A 17,421-nucleotide genomic window follows, 5' to 3' on the forward strand; every position below is an offset into this window, starting at 1 on the left:
AAACAAGGTCAGGCTAGGTGACATTTTGCAAAACAAAACTTTAGTTTTATTGAGGAAGGTTTCTTTACAAACTTTCAGAGTCTGTAAGATTGCTGTGCAGGACAGGTCACTAGGCACTTAACTTTCCTGTATTCAATAGAGGGTGGCCTGGGGAAACAATGAGAAACAGGAATGGATCACAGTGGGGAAACATGAAAGAGAAGTCTTCAGGGGTAAAGGGGATGGGGATGGTTGTGGCTTTCCTCCCACCTTCCACCACTCCAACCGGAGTGATGCAATGAAGAAGCCCTGCAAGGATAAGAGCCTGCTGTACAGGTTGCCCCTCCTCTGGCTATTATCAAGCCTTTCTGACAGCAGGAACAAAAGCTGCCTGAGCTGTCCTTTGTGCGGAACATTGGGGACAAGAGTGAGCCATCTCTGGAACACACCCCAGGGATCAAAAGAATGCTAGAGAGGCCAGGTGAGGGGGCAGGTCCATTATCTCCCTCCTTGCTTCCTCCAGAGCACAGCAGGCTCTGAGGGGAGGCAGGAGGGGAGGCTACAGGTCGCACAGGAGGAAAAAATGAAGGGCCACTTGAAGTGCTGCCATCTTAATCTCCTTCTCTTTGGCCATCTCTTTCTGCACGCTTGAGATACACTAAGTTTGCCCAAGTTCCTCAGTGGACATTGCACTGGGGATACCTGCAACTGTTGGTTAGCGGATATCCCTCATATTCTTGGTTTGGAAGCATTTCTAGGTGATGGAGGAACCAGTTTTTTCAGTGCCCAGATCAGTTGAGAGAAAGACATTCATAATTTCTTGACTTCCAGACCCTGGAACCACCTGATGAAGCACCACCAGGAAGTACTTTTCAAGGGAAGAGAAAGGGTGGTGAAGTGACCAAGTGGCCAATAGCCTCCCAAATGGTAAGCTGACCAGTAACCCCACGTCACATTTTCACGCAGTGCATGGTCTCTTGTAAGCAAGGGAATGCAAGCATCAGAGATGCTTGGCGAGGGCAGTACTAGGATGCTAAGAGGTGGGAAGCAGAGAGAAGGGTCACCGATCTCATTGGCCATATCACAACTGATGAGAAGTTCTTCAGAACAGTAGAAGTTGGGTTCCGCATACTGCTCAAAGATGCTCAAAGATGTCTATCCCTGGTACATGCCTCCTTCTCGCACCATGTTGAGCTGGAGCATGATGCCTTCCTTGTACAGAACTGCCCTGGATCATGTGAACACCAGTTGTCCCACGCTCACAGAAGATCTTGCACTTCATGTCCAATATCTGGACAGGCCCTCGGACACATCATGCATACTTCTTGCTGAAAGCGCACATATGGGGGTGAGGAGATCAGTGCTAAGCAGGATATGGGCCAATGGGTCTGCTATCAGAAGGCTCTGCACTCTGATATTCTCAACAGGGCACACATATTGGACAACACCTCTACCACCATCAACAGACAGCAGACTGGGTAGGCAGTGACATCACTGTGGGCTTCCGGGTGAATGATGGCAGTGTAAATATTATGGCAAAAGCAATGGCACCAGCCTAAAGCATATTTACTGTGTGGCCCAACTTCTCCATCTCATCTTTAAGGATGCCTTAGCCTTGGGTTCTGTAGAGAATCCCAGGCTGGATGCTGCAATTTATGCCTTCCAGCATCTTCTCCAGAAATGCTGGCATCTCATGGGTCACTTTTCATGCAGTGTGAACGACAGCCAATTGTTTCGTGAGATACTGGCACTAACAGATGTGCCAGAACACAGCCTCTGGCAATATCAACTTGCTGGAACCTGAACATGGACTCTGCTGGGCTTGTGCTGCCAAAGCATGGCTGGGCTTTGCTGGGCACCTACACATTGGATTGGCTTGCTTTGTCTGGCCTGTCAAAAGTATCTCCTGTCTTTGATTTTTCTTGTGTTGCTTCTGTGTTGTTTTTACATTGGTTCTGTTCAGGATGCATTAGCTTGTGGTACCACTAGATTGGGTTCTGGTACAGTTCTGTTGAGCTTGTGATGCAAATTTGGGGTCCTTACCTTGAAACTCCACCCCCCAAGTCCCACAAAGATCTCTTATTGAATACAACTGGCGCAAAACACTTACCCATTCCTCTCCTTAAAGTCAATGGTGGGAACTTTTTCCCACAGATGCTTGAGTGTGACATTGACCCATTAAAATCTATGGGGAATTTGGGAGGGGGGATACTCTGGGAGGACTGTTTTTCAAGGTAGAGTCACCAAATTTGCAGGTCACTCTCCTTAGAAGAACCCCCAAAGTTGGTGAAGTTTGAGTTGGGGATCTAATTTTAAGGGTCCCCAAATGGGGTGCCCCATCTTCAGTTGGAAACAATTGAAAACTGCAGTGGAAATCTTAATTCTGTAATGACTGTTACTGTCTTTATGGAAACAGCATAATATCTTTAATATCTTTAATACCAGATAATATCTTTAATATCAAGGTGGTATCATATGACATTCCCCAGATTGTAGTAAAAGTTAAAAACAAAAGTCATCAGCTAATTTTCAGTGGAGTAGCCACTGCAAGAACCATCCACTGATGAGGAAAATAATATCACTCCTCGTGGCACAAATCAAAGAAGCTTGGTTGGGAAATATTGCTGAAACAAGGGGGGTGGAGAATAAAGGAAGGAAGACTGGACAACATGAACAGCTGTCCATGACATCGATTTGCAGATGTCCCACAGGTTCCTGGGGTTCCATTTTAGGCCTTGACTGCAGGTTAAACCACTTTAATTACTTCCCCCACTTCTCTTTAGAACACATATTTAGATGGCTGTTAAGGAAGAAACTGACAGAAGCCTGTAAATAAAGAATCTAGAAATGGTCCAAAGAGGGCCATACATACTCCAGTCTCAGCTAACCCCCCCCCCCCAAAAAAAACCAAGAAGGAATCCATATGAAGTGAAGCAATTGAAAAAAAACAAATTATCTCAAGTGTCATCAGAGACAGGAAAAGAAAATGACAGGAAGTCACACCCTCATATTGAGGTTCATTATTGAATATCTCTACTCAATTCCATTTTTAACTTGAGTATCTTATCTTTCTCAGCTATGCCAGGGAGATCGCTATCAAATGCCAGCCCCACTGAATGTTTTTACAAGGCTTCATGTATCAGCAAAATTTCATTTGATACATCTGTAGTGATCAAACTACTTTCAGAAGTATCCAAAGAAAAATATCAGAAACATTTTGAAAATGCAGTTAATTTGTACAAAATTTTAATTGTATGATAGGTGTTTTTAGAGCATTGAGTAAACTTTCCAGAGTAAAACATCCTCTTATATTTCATTAATACTACTGACCTGTGCATGAGTTGGAATTGGAGAGGAAGTAGCATTGTCTCTGCAGGTTATCAAGACGCTCACCTGATGCTAGTTCATGTTTCATATTAATTAGAGAAGTTACTTCTCTGGGCTTATGCTCCAAAAAGTGCTCTCTACATGGGAAGAAGCTACATTCAGTGTCGGTGGAGGAGTAAGACAGTTTCTCGGCAGCATAATGTAACATGCCATTTTGGGGTTTCAAATTACTGGCAGCTGTGAATTTCTAAAATTCAGTAGACAAATATTTTAAGCGTTTTCTTATAGTTTTAATGGCTACTATTGGTCAATATTAAGGGATTAATCTTTGTGCTAGAAAAGCTTGCCAACTGTGAGTCTGTCAAGATCTACAGATTTTTTTTGGGGGGGGGGGCCTTCATGAACACCTACGAGGAACCCAACTGACAGTTCTTGAGGAAAATGTCAGTGGTTTTTCTCTTTTCTGTACCTACTATCATGAAACAAGGTTGTGTTTTAAACTTTACAACATCAAATTCTATTACTGGTCCCACATCTGCATATACTAGGCTCTTGTGTGCCAGACACATTTATTTAGGAAAGTATTCATGGCAGTATGCTTGCTCATATTCCTTGATGGTGTTCACAGTACATGTTTCTGTGCAGACTTTTACTATAACATAAATGAAAAATGAGGAAAGATTTTTTTTCCCACACAGCTCCCAGGATGGACTCTATTCCATCACATTGAGCAATCTCCCCTTCCCAAATTCTACTCCACACAGGGACCCCCCTAAATCTTCAAGAATTTCTCAGCCTGGAGGTTGTAACCCTGGGAGCAGTTAAGGAGAGAAGAAATATGCCCAGCTGTAGACCTTCCCCAAAATCCACTTACATTCATTCTCAGCCTGCTTTTTGTTGACTGATCATTCAACTTTTTTAAAACCACAGAAGTGTCTATGACTATAACATTTCTAACAAACTCCAAAAACATATAATGCTATTAGCCCAATCTGTACATTCAGCAGTTTGATAGGCTCCTGACTTTTAAATTAAATATTTTTAAAAACCTCTTAGTGAACAAAGAATTTTAACAAGGGCTATGTGTTATTTTAAGTAGGCAGTCTCCACTCTAGCTGGGGGAAAAACTCAGATAGTGGGAGGGGGAAACTGGGATTAACAACCTATGTATACCAAGATAGTGTTTGGTGAAAAGCCTCAAATCAGCAGAGGGCTGTTCAATTAAAATTGGTTTTACTAAAGAATAAAAATAGTAAAACAAGAAGTATATTTTAAGCAATGAACACATATGCAAAAAAATACAAGAGCTGAGTAAGAGAAAAGGGAAGAGGTTGGATAGGATTTCAGTAATGGGCAATAGTTATCTATCTTGAAAGGGTGTCCAGGGAAAGCAGTGCTGAAAAGGAAAACAACCAGTGCTTCCAGGAGCAAAGGAAAGAGCCCACACACAAGTAGGTGTGTGCAGATGGGTCCAGAACACACACATTATAAATGATCAAAGAACCAATATGTGTACCACAAAACAAGTTCAGAGGCAGTACGAGGCTGGCAAGAAAGCTAAAGACAAAGTATTGTCGAAGGCTTTCATGGCCGGATTCAACTGGTTGTGGTGGGTTTTCTGGGCTGTGTGGTTGAGGTCTGGGGGATCTTGTTCCATCTGAAGATGCCAGCCACAGATGCAGGTGAAACATTAGGAACAAGATCCACCAGACCACAGCCACACAGCCCGGAAAACCCACCACAACCAAACTAAAGACAAAGAATTTATTGCTTTTCTGGGGTTCCAACAATAATGTATTAGAGGCTCCCAAGAAAATACTTGGACTATTTTTTTTTAATACTGATTGATTGCTGGGATGGGTGCAGTCAGGGTAAGTAATGGCCTGCTCCGAATGCTTATTAACAGTACAATCCAAAGAACACTTTCCTAGGAGTAAGTTCCATTCAGTAGACATCAGTAGGATTCTGAGTAGACCTGCTTAGGATTGGACTGTAAATCACCTTAGAGTGATTTCCAGTACATAATTATACACACACACTGTATTTGTAAAATGTTTATTGCACATCAAACCAATTGTTACAAAACCTTTACCATGAAGGTATCAAAAAGTCATTTTAGAAATGGAGTCAGGATGCATCAAACTCCACTTTGAGTTCCATGTATTTGGTATTGCAGGAAATACTTGTAGCATCTAAATGAGATTGTCAGGATCATGTTCCTAGTGCCAATCTGTTTCTTATTGACAAGTTGCACAGAAAATGGCTGCTTGAATGCTTTAACAAGAATTCTGAGGTATTTATTTATTTATTTATTTATTTATTTATTGTTTCGATTTATAAACCGCCCCATCCCCATCCCCAGAGAGACTTTGCAATAGTAGCCCATGTCTCTTTCATTGGGCTATTTATTTAGCCAAGATTGGAAACCTGTCTGGTTTTCCTCTCCATCGTTCCAGGAGAACTGTTCCACCAGTTGCCTGGAACTCCAGTCTTGGCTTCCTTTTATGGGGAGTTTCTGAGATATCATTCTGCAAGTCAGTATCTATTATTTGCTTTGAGCTTTGCTCTGGAGCTCAGTACTGCCATCATATTCCAGAAAACACTTCTCACCAAAAACAATTAGATATTCTGCTGCAGATGGTATATGTCACTGGCTCCCTAGGAAAGGTAAACAGGTTGCCAAGGGAAGCTTAGCCCCCTTCTTAATGAATGCCTCCCTTTAACTGGATGTCTTGTTAAGACCACAAAGGCTAGCCATTGGCACCCCTATTTTGGATATGCAGATGTAATGTCAAACTGTGGTATGCAATAAAGCGGAAATAAATAATTGACTCCAACTGCCTGGGGGACATGGGTAGTGCCAAATAATGATTTGGTATTACAGCTGAACCATGCCATTGACAGTTTGCTGTGTTGGCATAAAAAAACTAAGAAGATAAGTCTACAAGTTTGTGATGATGAATATGCAGTAAAATTCTGGCTTTTGTGTCATTTGTTTTATCTAGCTGTTTTTCAGAGTTAACCTGTTTTATTGGCTTTGCATGGTTCTGACGATATATTAGGATACATAGATTTCGGGTTAAATCCTTTAAAATACCGATCAAAGTTAAATTTGCAGTCAATTTAAGTACAGACAATTTTATATTGAGAAAAACCTACACTAAAAAGAACCTTTACATTTTCTAAACTCCTTAATGTATTATTCACCCTATCCTTTACACATTTTAAGCTCTTTGGCATTAGAGGAGAAATCATCTGCTACATACTTGCCTTAAGCAAAAGCAGTTCATAATCTCTGCCCTTAATCTCTCTTTCAGTTTCCTTCCAATTAAAAACAATCTTTCCCCAATACTTTAATTAATACTTAAACATTAAAATATTAAGTATTATTGTAGAAATCATCTGTTACATACTTGTATCCAACAAAACTAGGTTCATAAGCCCTTGCCCTTAATCTTTCTTTCAATTTTCTTCCATTTAAAAAAGCAATCTTGTCCCAATACTCTAATTAATGCAAATGATATTCTTGATTAGTTAGTATTATGCTAATCTGCATTCCGAATTTACCTAAATCTGCATGGTGTTGTCTGAGTACCAGATTGCTTTGGGTTTCTTAGTAAAATTACATTAGCCTGCCAGCTGTACAAAACAACATGATAGAGTAAAAATCCGAGCAAATAATCAAGATTACATTAGTTTTGTTTCTTAATGAACAACTGTTTGCATTAGGGATTACAGACAAATTATGGTTTTCCTCTCTGTACTGAGGCAGCCAGGCATCTGTTAAGAGGCTTCTTTTTTCCTCCCTTGACTTCCCTAAATAGATTGAAGAGGCAGGGAGAGTAGAGTCTAATATTTCATGTAATTGAATTTGTTCCATTACAAAGCAATCATCACTCTGAGGCCCACTGCTAAATCTTGAATTTCTTTCTTCAACTACTCTGTGGAATGTGAAGGATATTGTAGTGAATATTTTAGGAAAAGAACCAGTTGCTCAGCCTCTCCTCCTATTACACATGACAGACTACGTACTTTAAACCCATACCTGCGGCCGTCGTTACACCTGTGCACTTGCAAATCCCTTCCATTTGACAGAGATGGAATGTCATCAATAAATATTATACATGGTACACTTGAATTACACCTGAAAGCTTTTAGAAGCTTGCAGAAACTAGTACTATACTGCATGCTAAACTCTTCTTCCACACTACCTAGATTACGTGCTGCTTGAGTATGCTGAAAGGCGATCATCATAAATACCACTTTTACAACAGTACAATTTTATAATTTCATGTTAGTATAGTTGGCTTTTGCAGCCTGATTCTATCCCAGTCTAGTTTCACGAGGAACACCATAAAACACTTGTTATTTTCTGCTTGATTTAATTATTCTTCATGTATCTGTATACATTTACTAATTCTTCCATGCGCTAATCTCATCTGCAGAACTCACACTGTGAGAGCTCATTATTGCTGGTAAAAATGTAGGACGCTGACAGGAAAAGAAAGCCCTCTCCTCCCCCATTACATTTATGAGGGTACATCTAGGCTCTCTGAACATAACATACAAATAAAAAGTTAACTGCAAATCAATGCAGTTGAATGCAGAAAAAAATGGATAAATCACAAACTGTATGTTGAATGAGAGCGACAAGGTGAAAAAGGAAATTTTAGACCATTTGTGTGTCAACTCTGACATGTGTTTCACATGTTTTCCTTAATAGAATTGTCACAAGTGTTGAAAATAATGTAGTCCCACCTGTTGAGGAATGTAATAATCCCTGCCCCCCCACTCCCTCCCCGGAAATAGATCACACTAAATAGTTCAGGACCTTTTAAATTACAAGTTCAGAGATGCTCCAATGGACCCTGATACTATAAAAAAGATAAACATGCTTGAGGGTGAATACATTGCATAGTACTAGATTCCCTAGGAATTTGGATTCATTTGAGTTAAAGAAAGACAGTATCTGAATTTGACGACAGGTAGTTACATTCAAGCTAAATTCCAAGTTGCTTTTCAGGGGCATATTAATTTTTACAGTGATTTTTTTCCAAAATGACACAAAGCAGGTCTTTGCTTCTCTCTGACTAGGCAATCAATATTCTTTCAGGTATTAATATGGCTACAGTTTTCCCTTCTTGCATTTCATTTACAAGAATATCAGGTGCTTTCACATCCTGCCCTAGTTTATGAGCCACTACTTCGTTTTCACAGAAGCACCAAATCAGAATCATACCTTAAGGTAAATGAAAACTTAATTTAACAGATAGCTTTACAGAAGTAAATTGCAATAAACTGCATGTTTGGGGATGGGGGGGAGAGAAAGACAGAGTGGTCCTACTGAATTTAGCCAGATATATTTAGTATACTCCTTTGGTGGTGTTCATCAAAAAAGTATGGCATAGAATAGTTTTCACTAGATTTAACTAAAATGCCTAAATTTAGTCTGATTATAACTATAAAGCATAATACTGATGAAAGAAAAATGAAAATAGGCTATAGTTTTGAGGTAGGCATATCAAAACATCTAGAAGATACTCTCATAGTATTGCATGTAGCAGCCTAAAAGATTTGCTAAGTAATATGCTGAGACAAATTCTAAAACATATTAAAGCTCAATTTTCTTCATAAACTACCCAACAGAAGGTTTACGTCTCACATTTGTATCCTGAAGTCTAAAGATCAATGGATTCACTGAACTTCAAGATGGCTTCTAGGCACTAAAAACTAACACATGCCATCAACATTTACAGCTACACTCTTTTACATGTGTAATTTAATTGATGGAATAAAGTTAATATGTAATCCTGTAGCTTTTTAAAAAAATGGTTCACAGAAGAATATAAACATACTTGATCTCAACTAAAATAATGTTCCAGCACTGGTGGTAGCAATGCAAGCACAACTTTCTATATGTCAATTTTCCAGTAGTTAATTTCTCCTATTCCAACAGCCCCATCCAGTGCATGTTTACTCCGTGTTCAGTGCGACTTACCTCCATGTAAGTGTGCATAGAATCACAATCCAAGCAAGGTAGGAAATAGTGTCCTGAATTAAAAGGTTCTTCTGCCATTGTATAATTATAAGAACTTCAAAATGTGAACTTCTCCCATCTTTTGTGGTGGGCTGCCTCAAATTGTTACAAGTAAACTACAAGGAAGGCAAATACTTGCCCTGGTCACACCTGAAAGGACATTGTTGCTTAGTCAGAGTGGAGTGAAGTGTTGCCTATACCATGTCCCTGACGAATTCAGGAGGACAGACTGGAGAGGAATCAAGGACAATGCAAGCTGTGTACACTTTCATTTCTTCTTTTGGAAATTAATGCTTGCTGAGAAGGGAAGTAAAATAGGTGGAGCAACTAGAAGAATCACTCCAGAGCCTTTAGTGACTATAGAGCATCAAGGTAGAGAAAAAGAGTGGATCTATAGAGCATCAAGGTAGAGAAAAAGAAGTGGATCTTAGTTTTAATGGAGGAGTACTGTAATACTGTTCAACACTTGCACTTGAGTCCATGGCACAAAGGGCTTGTACACACAGTGGAATTGTCTTCACACTATCATGTATGATGAACATGATGATGTGGGGAAAGGGTAGTGTGAATGCAGTTGTTCAAACAAGAAGTTGGCTGGATACATACAATGGAAAGTGCAGTCACCTTCACAGAAATTGATGCCAGATTCCTACTTGTACTGTCCTGTTCAAATCAGTCTTTCCCACCCCATAGTTAGTTCACATATAAGACTGGATGAAAGAATATGACAGTATGAATAAACCATAAGATGTAATGTACAGTTGAAAGGGAAAGTCAATAACTAAATTAATGTCAGGCTCTAGGTCACAGGAAATTTGTAACCAGAACCCAAATTTCTCAAGAGTTTGCACCAGTGTGACTTTAAACCATTTCTTTTTAACCAACTGGTTCCAGTTCAATAATGAAAACTGATTTTGAAACTTCCGCCAGATTTCACCATGCACGGTGAAAACGTGTTTTAAGAAACATAAGTTTAAACATTGTTTGAACCCTTAAAACTTGTTATAAAGTGCTTCAGATATAAATCCTTGTTTGCAAAATATACTTGCTTGAGTGCTAAAGTGATTGCAAAGAGAGAAGGAACCACCTTCAAACTTGACAATGAAACAAGATTGTATGCAGAGTTTGTGCCATCTTCCAAGCAGAGGCATCTCATGAATACCTTGAATGATGCTGATGCTTCATTTTACACTGCCTTTCTAACTGGGGCTCAAGGAGATTACAAATATAATAAGAACTATTCAGCCAATCAACTAGTGAATTATGAAGTACGATAAAAACATTTTAATCTAACAGCAAAGGTTCCCGGTAAAACAGAATAACCAAGCAGGGATAGGCGGATTACGGGTATGAGAAAGACTTTTCAATCAATCAGTGAATGGAATACAAAATATGATAAAATTATTATGTCTCACAGCAAAGATTCTTAATAAAACAAAATAACCCAATGGGACTACGATTGTAGAACTGCAATCTACGGCAACAAAACAATCAATGCCAGAAAAGTTTGTCCCTTATAAAAGTCACCTTCTGAGCTGAGCCATTAGACTATAATTCTGTAGCTTCTATAGGAATACCGTCCTGAAAAATCCTGAATTCCACATTCTATGAAATGGCAGATATAAGTGAGCCTTCTTCATCACCTCAAGCAGGCTGCTACATGATGTGGGGAGAAAATGTCCAGGAACAAGTAGTTGCTGATTTTACCTGTCTTTGTTTGGATGCCCTTTGGAACATAGCAGCAAAGGCAGTCATGTAAGTATGGGGATCTAATGCTATTAGGGGTTTTGCAGGTGATAGCTAGAACCTTAAACTAAACCCAGTAACTGACTGGTAATCAATAGAGCATGGGCATAATGATAATTATATGAAGGTTCCCATGCAGCAATATGAAGATTCCACTTAGCACCCAATAGTAGCTGAGCAGTGACATTCTGTATTAACTGGAGTTTCCATCTTCTAGTTATGGACAGGCTCAAGCAGATTTTGTGTATGTTCACCAGCAGAAGTTGGTTACAATACAATAAAAGCTCTCATCTCAGATCTCATGAGACAAGAAACTGACTAGTGAAGGAAGCTGAGCAGGACTGTCAGCAGCACAATACAATTAGGTGTCAACGTAAGTAAGACAGCAATACAACAGACACTATTGTTCAGAGAATCAGAAAAATTAGGTATACAGTGCCATGCTTATTTTTCTAAGGCCATCAGAATCAAAATGTACTAGATACAGTCAAAGGAAAACATTTAGTTAGTTTCTTAGTAATGGACTTCCAAAATGAATATGAAAAATCCACATTACATCCAATTGATGCATTTTGATAAAACATTTCTTAAAGCTCTGCGAAACTTGTCATTTAAAATCTGTCCATAGGCACATATTCACTAACAGTGTAGATTACCATATTTGCTGATGATCCTACCATGAATGTATTTATTTCATTTCATTTGTATGCTGCCCTTTTCCTGGCGGGCTCAGGGTGGTTTCCAACATATAATAAGTACAATAAAATCAGAAGTTAAAATAGCAATTAATTAGGAGCTCCATGCAAGAGAAAAGACATATCCTTCCCCTCCCCGCTTTGCTGCATCCATCCATGCTGTATCACAGGTGACTCTAAGTAATGGCTTTCAAGGAGCTGCTGAGAACTGCAGCAGAAATAAAGAGCCAGTGCATGTGTGAAACACCATACAAGGATGTTTGAATGCTACCATGCTATTTGTGGAGATGGGAAAACCAGACCTTTTAAGAGGAATTCAGTCAAGTGCTTTGGAAAGTTCTGAAAGTAAAAAAGAAAAGGCTACAATTCCTTTGCACTGTTGCATACATTTAAGGCTTTTGAAAATAACGGGTTGGTAGGGCTGTGTGTTGGAATGGAACCCAAGTATGTTATTCTGCTGAAGATAATGACAAGATGCCACTGATCAAAAACTCTTTGAAGGTTTGCCTACTGTAATGGCATGCAAGCCAAAAGCCTCCTGGCCCTGAGCTTGCGGCCTGTGTGGGCAGCGTCTCCAATCAGAACAGCTCTGACCCTGGTTGCCTTTAGTGGTTTTATTGTATTTCAATATGACGTAAAGTCATTTTGAGCATCTTCATGGAGAAAAGCAACATATAAAGAGCATAAATAAAACAAATAAATACCATGTTCACCTCTCTTCAAATGAAAATGACATTAAACTTAAACAATCTTGGTCCAATGTTTATCTTTAGGCTTACTTCATAATCATAAAGCAGCAAATCTGATCAACTTGTTTAATGTAAAATGCTGCAAAATGCTTTACTTGTTTACTGGGAAGTATGTTCCAGTGAATTCAAAGTTCTTACTTCTTTGTTGGTTTGCAGAAGAGTGTAAACTGACTGTCCACTCTATAAGAGGTAGCAAAATTGAAGTTCCATGTTCATGACATGAACATTTGTGAAAATCACAGGGTCTAAAAGGGTAAATCAAAATTTACGGTCTGGACCACAAATCATATCAGAAACCAATATTCTAACATTCAACAAGTATTCAACAACACAGACACAAAAACCACCTACCCCACACTAAACATTGCTATATTATTAATGTAGCTTGAAAGAATAACATTGGAGTGATGTTTCTCAAATATAGGTTCCTACGAAGCGAAAAATATAAAATGAAGAATGATACAACAAATATCAAACAAAACTTACTACAACATTTTGTGCTATTATTAAAGCTCTAAAGCTTCAGAACTTTTCCATCATTAAATTTCTAGGTTATTGTGACACACAGTTAACACAAGCAGGCATTCACAAGGATCTGAGGATAAATTTTATTTTCCTCTCCTCCACTATTTCCTCTTTCCCCTCTTTGAAAGTCCCCCACAGCCACTCCCCCTTTCCTGCATCCTTCTCTCCTTCCCATCTGCCAACTGAACTGCCTTTATCCATCTTCAGTTTTCCGCTCTTCCCAACCCCTCACAATCTCTACCCAAGAAAACTAGGGCTCTCACACATGGCTCAGCTGGCCCAGGCACCACTTGCTTTACCTGGCTTTGTGCAGCAGAGCTTGGCCTGCCAGTGTCTGGCATGCCTCAAGGAGTTGACCAGGTGTTCCCATCTGCCTTGCCTTAAGCAGGCTAGACCAGCCATCGCCACCTTGCATATCTCCAATCTTGTGTGGAGCTTCGTGGTCTGTGCCTTGCCTCAGGCTAGCTGGGCACTACTTTTCCCATCTTGCACTGGGCTTAGTCCTTCAGTCAGATGGTTGACTAGCCCAGGTAGAGAAAGGGCATGCAGGTGTTCTCAATGGCCATTTTCCCCACCTGTGAGGTAAATTAGGCTAAAAATGTGGAAGTGAGCCAAGGCAGCCCAGTGCATTTCTACAGAAGAATGGGAATTCAAGGTGCTAGTCTGAAATTCTAACCAATACACCACATTGACATTCATGTGGGGGTTGCCATTGAACAACTGCATACAGCCAGGTCTGGGTGAGTCATGCAAGTTGTGTGGTAGAAAGTTGCCCAGTGGTTGCTTTTGAGTCTGGCCCGAATGAAGTCCCTCAAAGGCCAAAATATTGCTTAAAAGGGCCTCCCCTTGCCTTGTGACGAAAAAAACCCCAGACTGTTATGGTTGCCTAGCAACAGTCACTGAGGAAATCTGTTACAGTCACAAACATCCCCTTTATCATTTTAGCATCTTTTTAACACCCAATGTAATTTTTTTAGATTTCAGATTTTTCAACAAACCTGGAGTGTTTTTCAGGTTTGCGTAAAAATCTGCCTTGTCTGTTCACAAGCCCAGTCTCCATATTTAAGTATTCTCAGATTTAGCCAACTTCACTGTTAGAAAATATGATGATATTCCAAGTTACAAACTTTGAACATAAAACCCTTCACTATTAATATGAACCAGATAATTCACAAATACATAACCTGTATATGATAAGAATCATGAAATGACATTTCTCTAGTTGATGACCAAATTGAATATCAATATCAGAATGCAAAATTCATGGATATAAATCATACCCCAAAGGTATATGCAACAGCATTATGCAGCTCTATCTGGCAACCAAATAGTAATGTGATTTTAACAGATTATTTTCTAAAATAGTTAAAGAAAGAACTATTTTGTGTGTATTCAAAGTTTACAGTTCTTCCTATTTACTTCCTTAATGCTGTCTCAAAAATCTCAATGCATGTATTGTTAATACTGGCAATGTTGAGTTAAAGGGAAAGAAATATATTTTGTGGGTTCCTTCCTTTGTTTTTCCTTACAAAATGATATTTGGGAATAGTGGTACTAATCAAACTATTTGAACAAATGGAAATAAGAAGGAAATATTAACTGGCAACACTATGGTTTCAGGCAGAAGAATATAAAAAGCTAATTAATGACCGGTTATATTTTTGAAATAGCCCATGGTCTTGAGAACATTATCCTTAAACTTCTTGAAATTAAATGCTCAGGTAACATGCAAGCAGAATAATGGTGATAATGACCTTTGTCTTTCGAATAAAATATCTACAGATACCCCAGATTTCAGTAATCTTTCTCAAAAGGACAATTCAACTTAACTCTCATTACATTTAGTGAGATTACACCAGTGTAAGTGACTGGCAAATCTCTCTCCATTTGTTTGTTTGTTTATCTATCTATTAGTTTGTTTGAAAGAAATCCCACAGAATCAAATGAAATGTATTCACAAATAAATATGTTTAAGATCACAGCCTTACTGACCTGACCTAATCAATCAGTGATAGGTTCTCACTATTTCAACAGTGCTTCAAGCAATGTAAGCACTGAAGCTAACATATAACAGTATATAGTAGCAAACAAAAGTATATTCTAAACCATACAGACAAAAGCACTATATTGTTCATACAAAATATTTCATCTATTTCTGAAAATCTTTGTGAAAATATTATATAACCACATGTTTAACATTAATAATTGCTATCCAACAAGACAGACTTCAACTTGAATTTCCTCTCATTCTGCAGCTAACACAGTATGTGACTAAAACATAAACTGAAATGAACATTACCTCTGAATTATCACTTTAATATAATTAATAACTGAGAAAAGATACATCTTATCTATCAGTAACGCTTTTATACAATATCCTTGCATAACAACCAATGATAATACAATTACCTATATTTTACAGATTATGCTTCCTAATAAAATACTTGTGAGTGAAAGTATTGATTTTCTTTTAGCAATGCCAGCTTACTGGAAAGCTGTCCTTAAAGAAACCTTGCTTAAAACACAGGCACATTACTTTTAAAAAAAAATCTGGGAGCATTCAGTAAATTTAATTAAATCTGTCACAACATACGTTTTACAATACCTTCTTCTGCACATCACTGAACTACTTTAATAGCTCATTTAAATAACAAGCACATACACGCACACACTAAGCAGAAAATTCTGATTAAAGCGCTAAACAGCAATCTGTTATCACAAGTACTAATGCCAAATTAAAAACGGTCACTTGCAAAATGATTTTGAATCACTCACTCCCTTTCTTTGTGTATCTAAGTTAATGTGTTCACTCAGCATACAAGTGCTCAACAAGTTGAAATTGTTTCCTCCCTCTCTTAAAAATGCACAACAAAAACACCTACTTTTAAAAAAACCCATGAAAAATGTCCTTTACATTAAAATACTCCCTTAGTATGTGATCTCCTCAGAAGGCACATAGCAACATCCACCTTTTGAGGGGGGAAAAATAATAGAAGCAGAATAAAGTCCTTGCAAAGTGGAGTAGCATACGAAGACACTTAGAATCAGAGAGCTGCCTTCTGTCCAGGCGCTGGGACGGGCTGTCCACTGGTGCTCCTCATACCCACCGGCCCTGAATAAAGTGCCCATTGTCTCTGCACTGTAGCAATGGTGAAAAAACAGCCCATGCAGTAAGCATAACAATTATCCAGACAAACAAGCAAAGGCAATCAAGGAAGGAATGAATGGAGCAAAAATACACGGACAGACAAAGCAACCCAGGAATGAAATTAATATTCATAATGGAAGGTTTGCCAGCAGAATGTCCTCATTCATGGCATGGCTATTTCATACAAGGGGCTATTGTCTAGTCAACAAAATGAGCATATGAATAAAATTTCATGAAACACTGGTGAAGAGACAAGCTTCTCTTTCCCAAAGCGCTTGTTCTTGGTCCCACGATTTTGTCCAAAGACACTTTCCAACTCCTTCTCTCACAAACATTACAGAAGTTGTATTTCTCCCTAGGTTCATCCTTGTATTTTTTGTTTTGTTTTGTTTTCTTCCTTCGATTGCAGCTGTATAAATATGAACACACACACACCCCAAAAGCAAGCCATGCTCACCCAAACAAAGAAGAATTGGACTTAATATGCATAGCTTCATTAACTAAATTTAATTATGCCAAGCAGCATATTAATCAGTAGTTGCTCTAGTTACTGTATTCATTGAAAGGGAGGAGGATTCCAAATTAAGGGAAGCACGGGGACAATTGCCTACTGATTAGGAAGCCGCTCGCAACGTGATACAATGCACTTTCTAAATAATTATTCCACAGAAACAGAATAAATAGACAGATTGCTTGTTTTAGGACTAACTCAAGAACAATTAGCGAAGAACGTGAAGACATTACTGCTTTCTTTTTTTCACCCGTGCACATTCTCACATCCAGCCAGCCTGGGCACAAAGTAAAATTGACATTTTATGAAGAGTTTTGTTTGTTTGGTTGCTTCAAGCAAAGAAAAAAGGGAGCTAAATCCCTCCCAGTGTCCTTGCTTAGTTCTACAAAATGTTGCCACAACACATGAGAAACCTTATCTAACATACTAGGATGCTTAGGGGGGTCCAGCGAGCTACTGAACTTGTGCTTGAAAGTTTTTGCGCCGACGTGAACTTTACAACACGTGCATTTTAACAATGAAGGAGGAGTTCAAAAAGGGGGAAAAAAGTTTCAGGAAGGAGAAAAAAAGTGTTATCACACCAACTTACCATCCACCAAGTCCTGGCTGACATGTCATAACATAGCTGCCATTTTATGGAGCTGTCCGACGCTTTCCCTGCCATTACGCTGTCAGCAACCTTCATCTGATGCAGCTCAATGGAA

General features: G+C 38.9%; 1 protein-coding gene across 6 annotated transcripts in view; it reads right to left on the minus strand.

Annotated features, from left to right (window-relative positions):
- Window positions 1-17,421, minus strand: part of NFIB (nuclear factor I B) — a 361,340-nt gene extending 343,919 nt beyond the window's left edge. For all 6 annotated transcript variants that reach the window (XM_048503643.1, XM_048503639.1, XM_048503632.1 and 3 more), the window contains exon 1: window positions 17,307-17,421. In XM_048503643.1, the coding sequence (XP_048359600.1) occupies window positions 17,307-17,402 (96 nt within the window). In that variant the 5' untranslated portion in view covers window positions 17,403-17,421. The remainder of the gene's footprint in view (window positions 1-17,306) is intronic.

The sequence above is a fragment of the Sphaerodactylus townsendi genome, linkage group LG07 (genome assembly GCF_021028975.2).
Source record: "Sphaerodactylus townsendi isolate TG3544 linkage group LG07, MPM_Stown_v2.3, whole genome shotgun sequence".
NCBI lineage: Eukaryota > Metazoa > Chordata > Lepidosauria > Squamata > Sphaerodactylidae > Sphaerodactylus > Sphaerodactylus townsendi.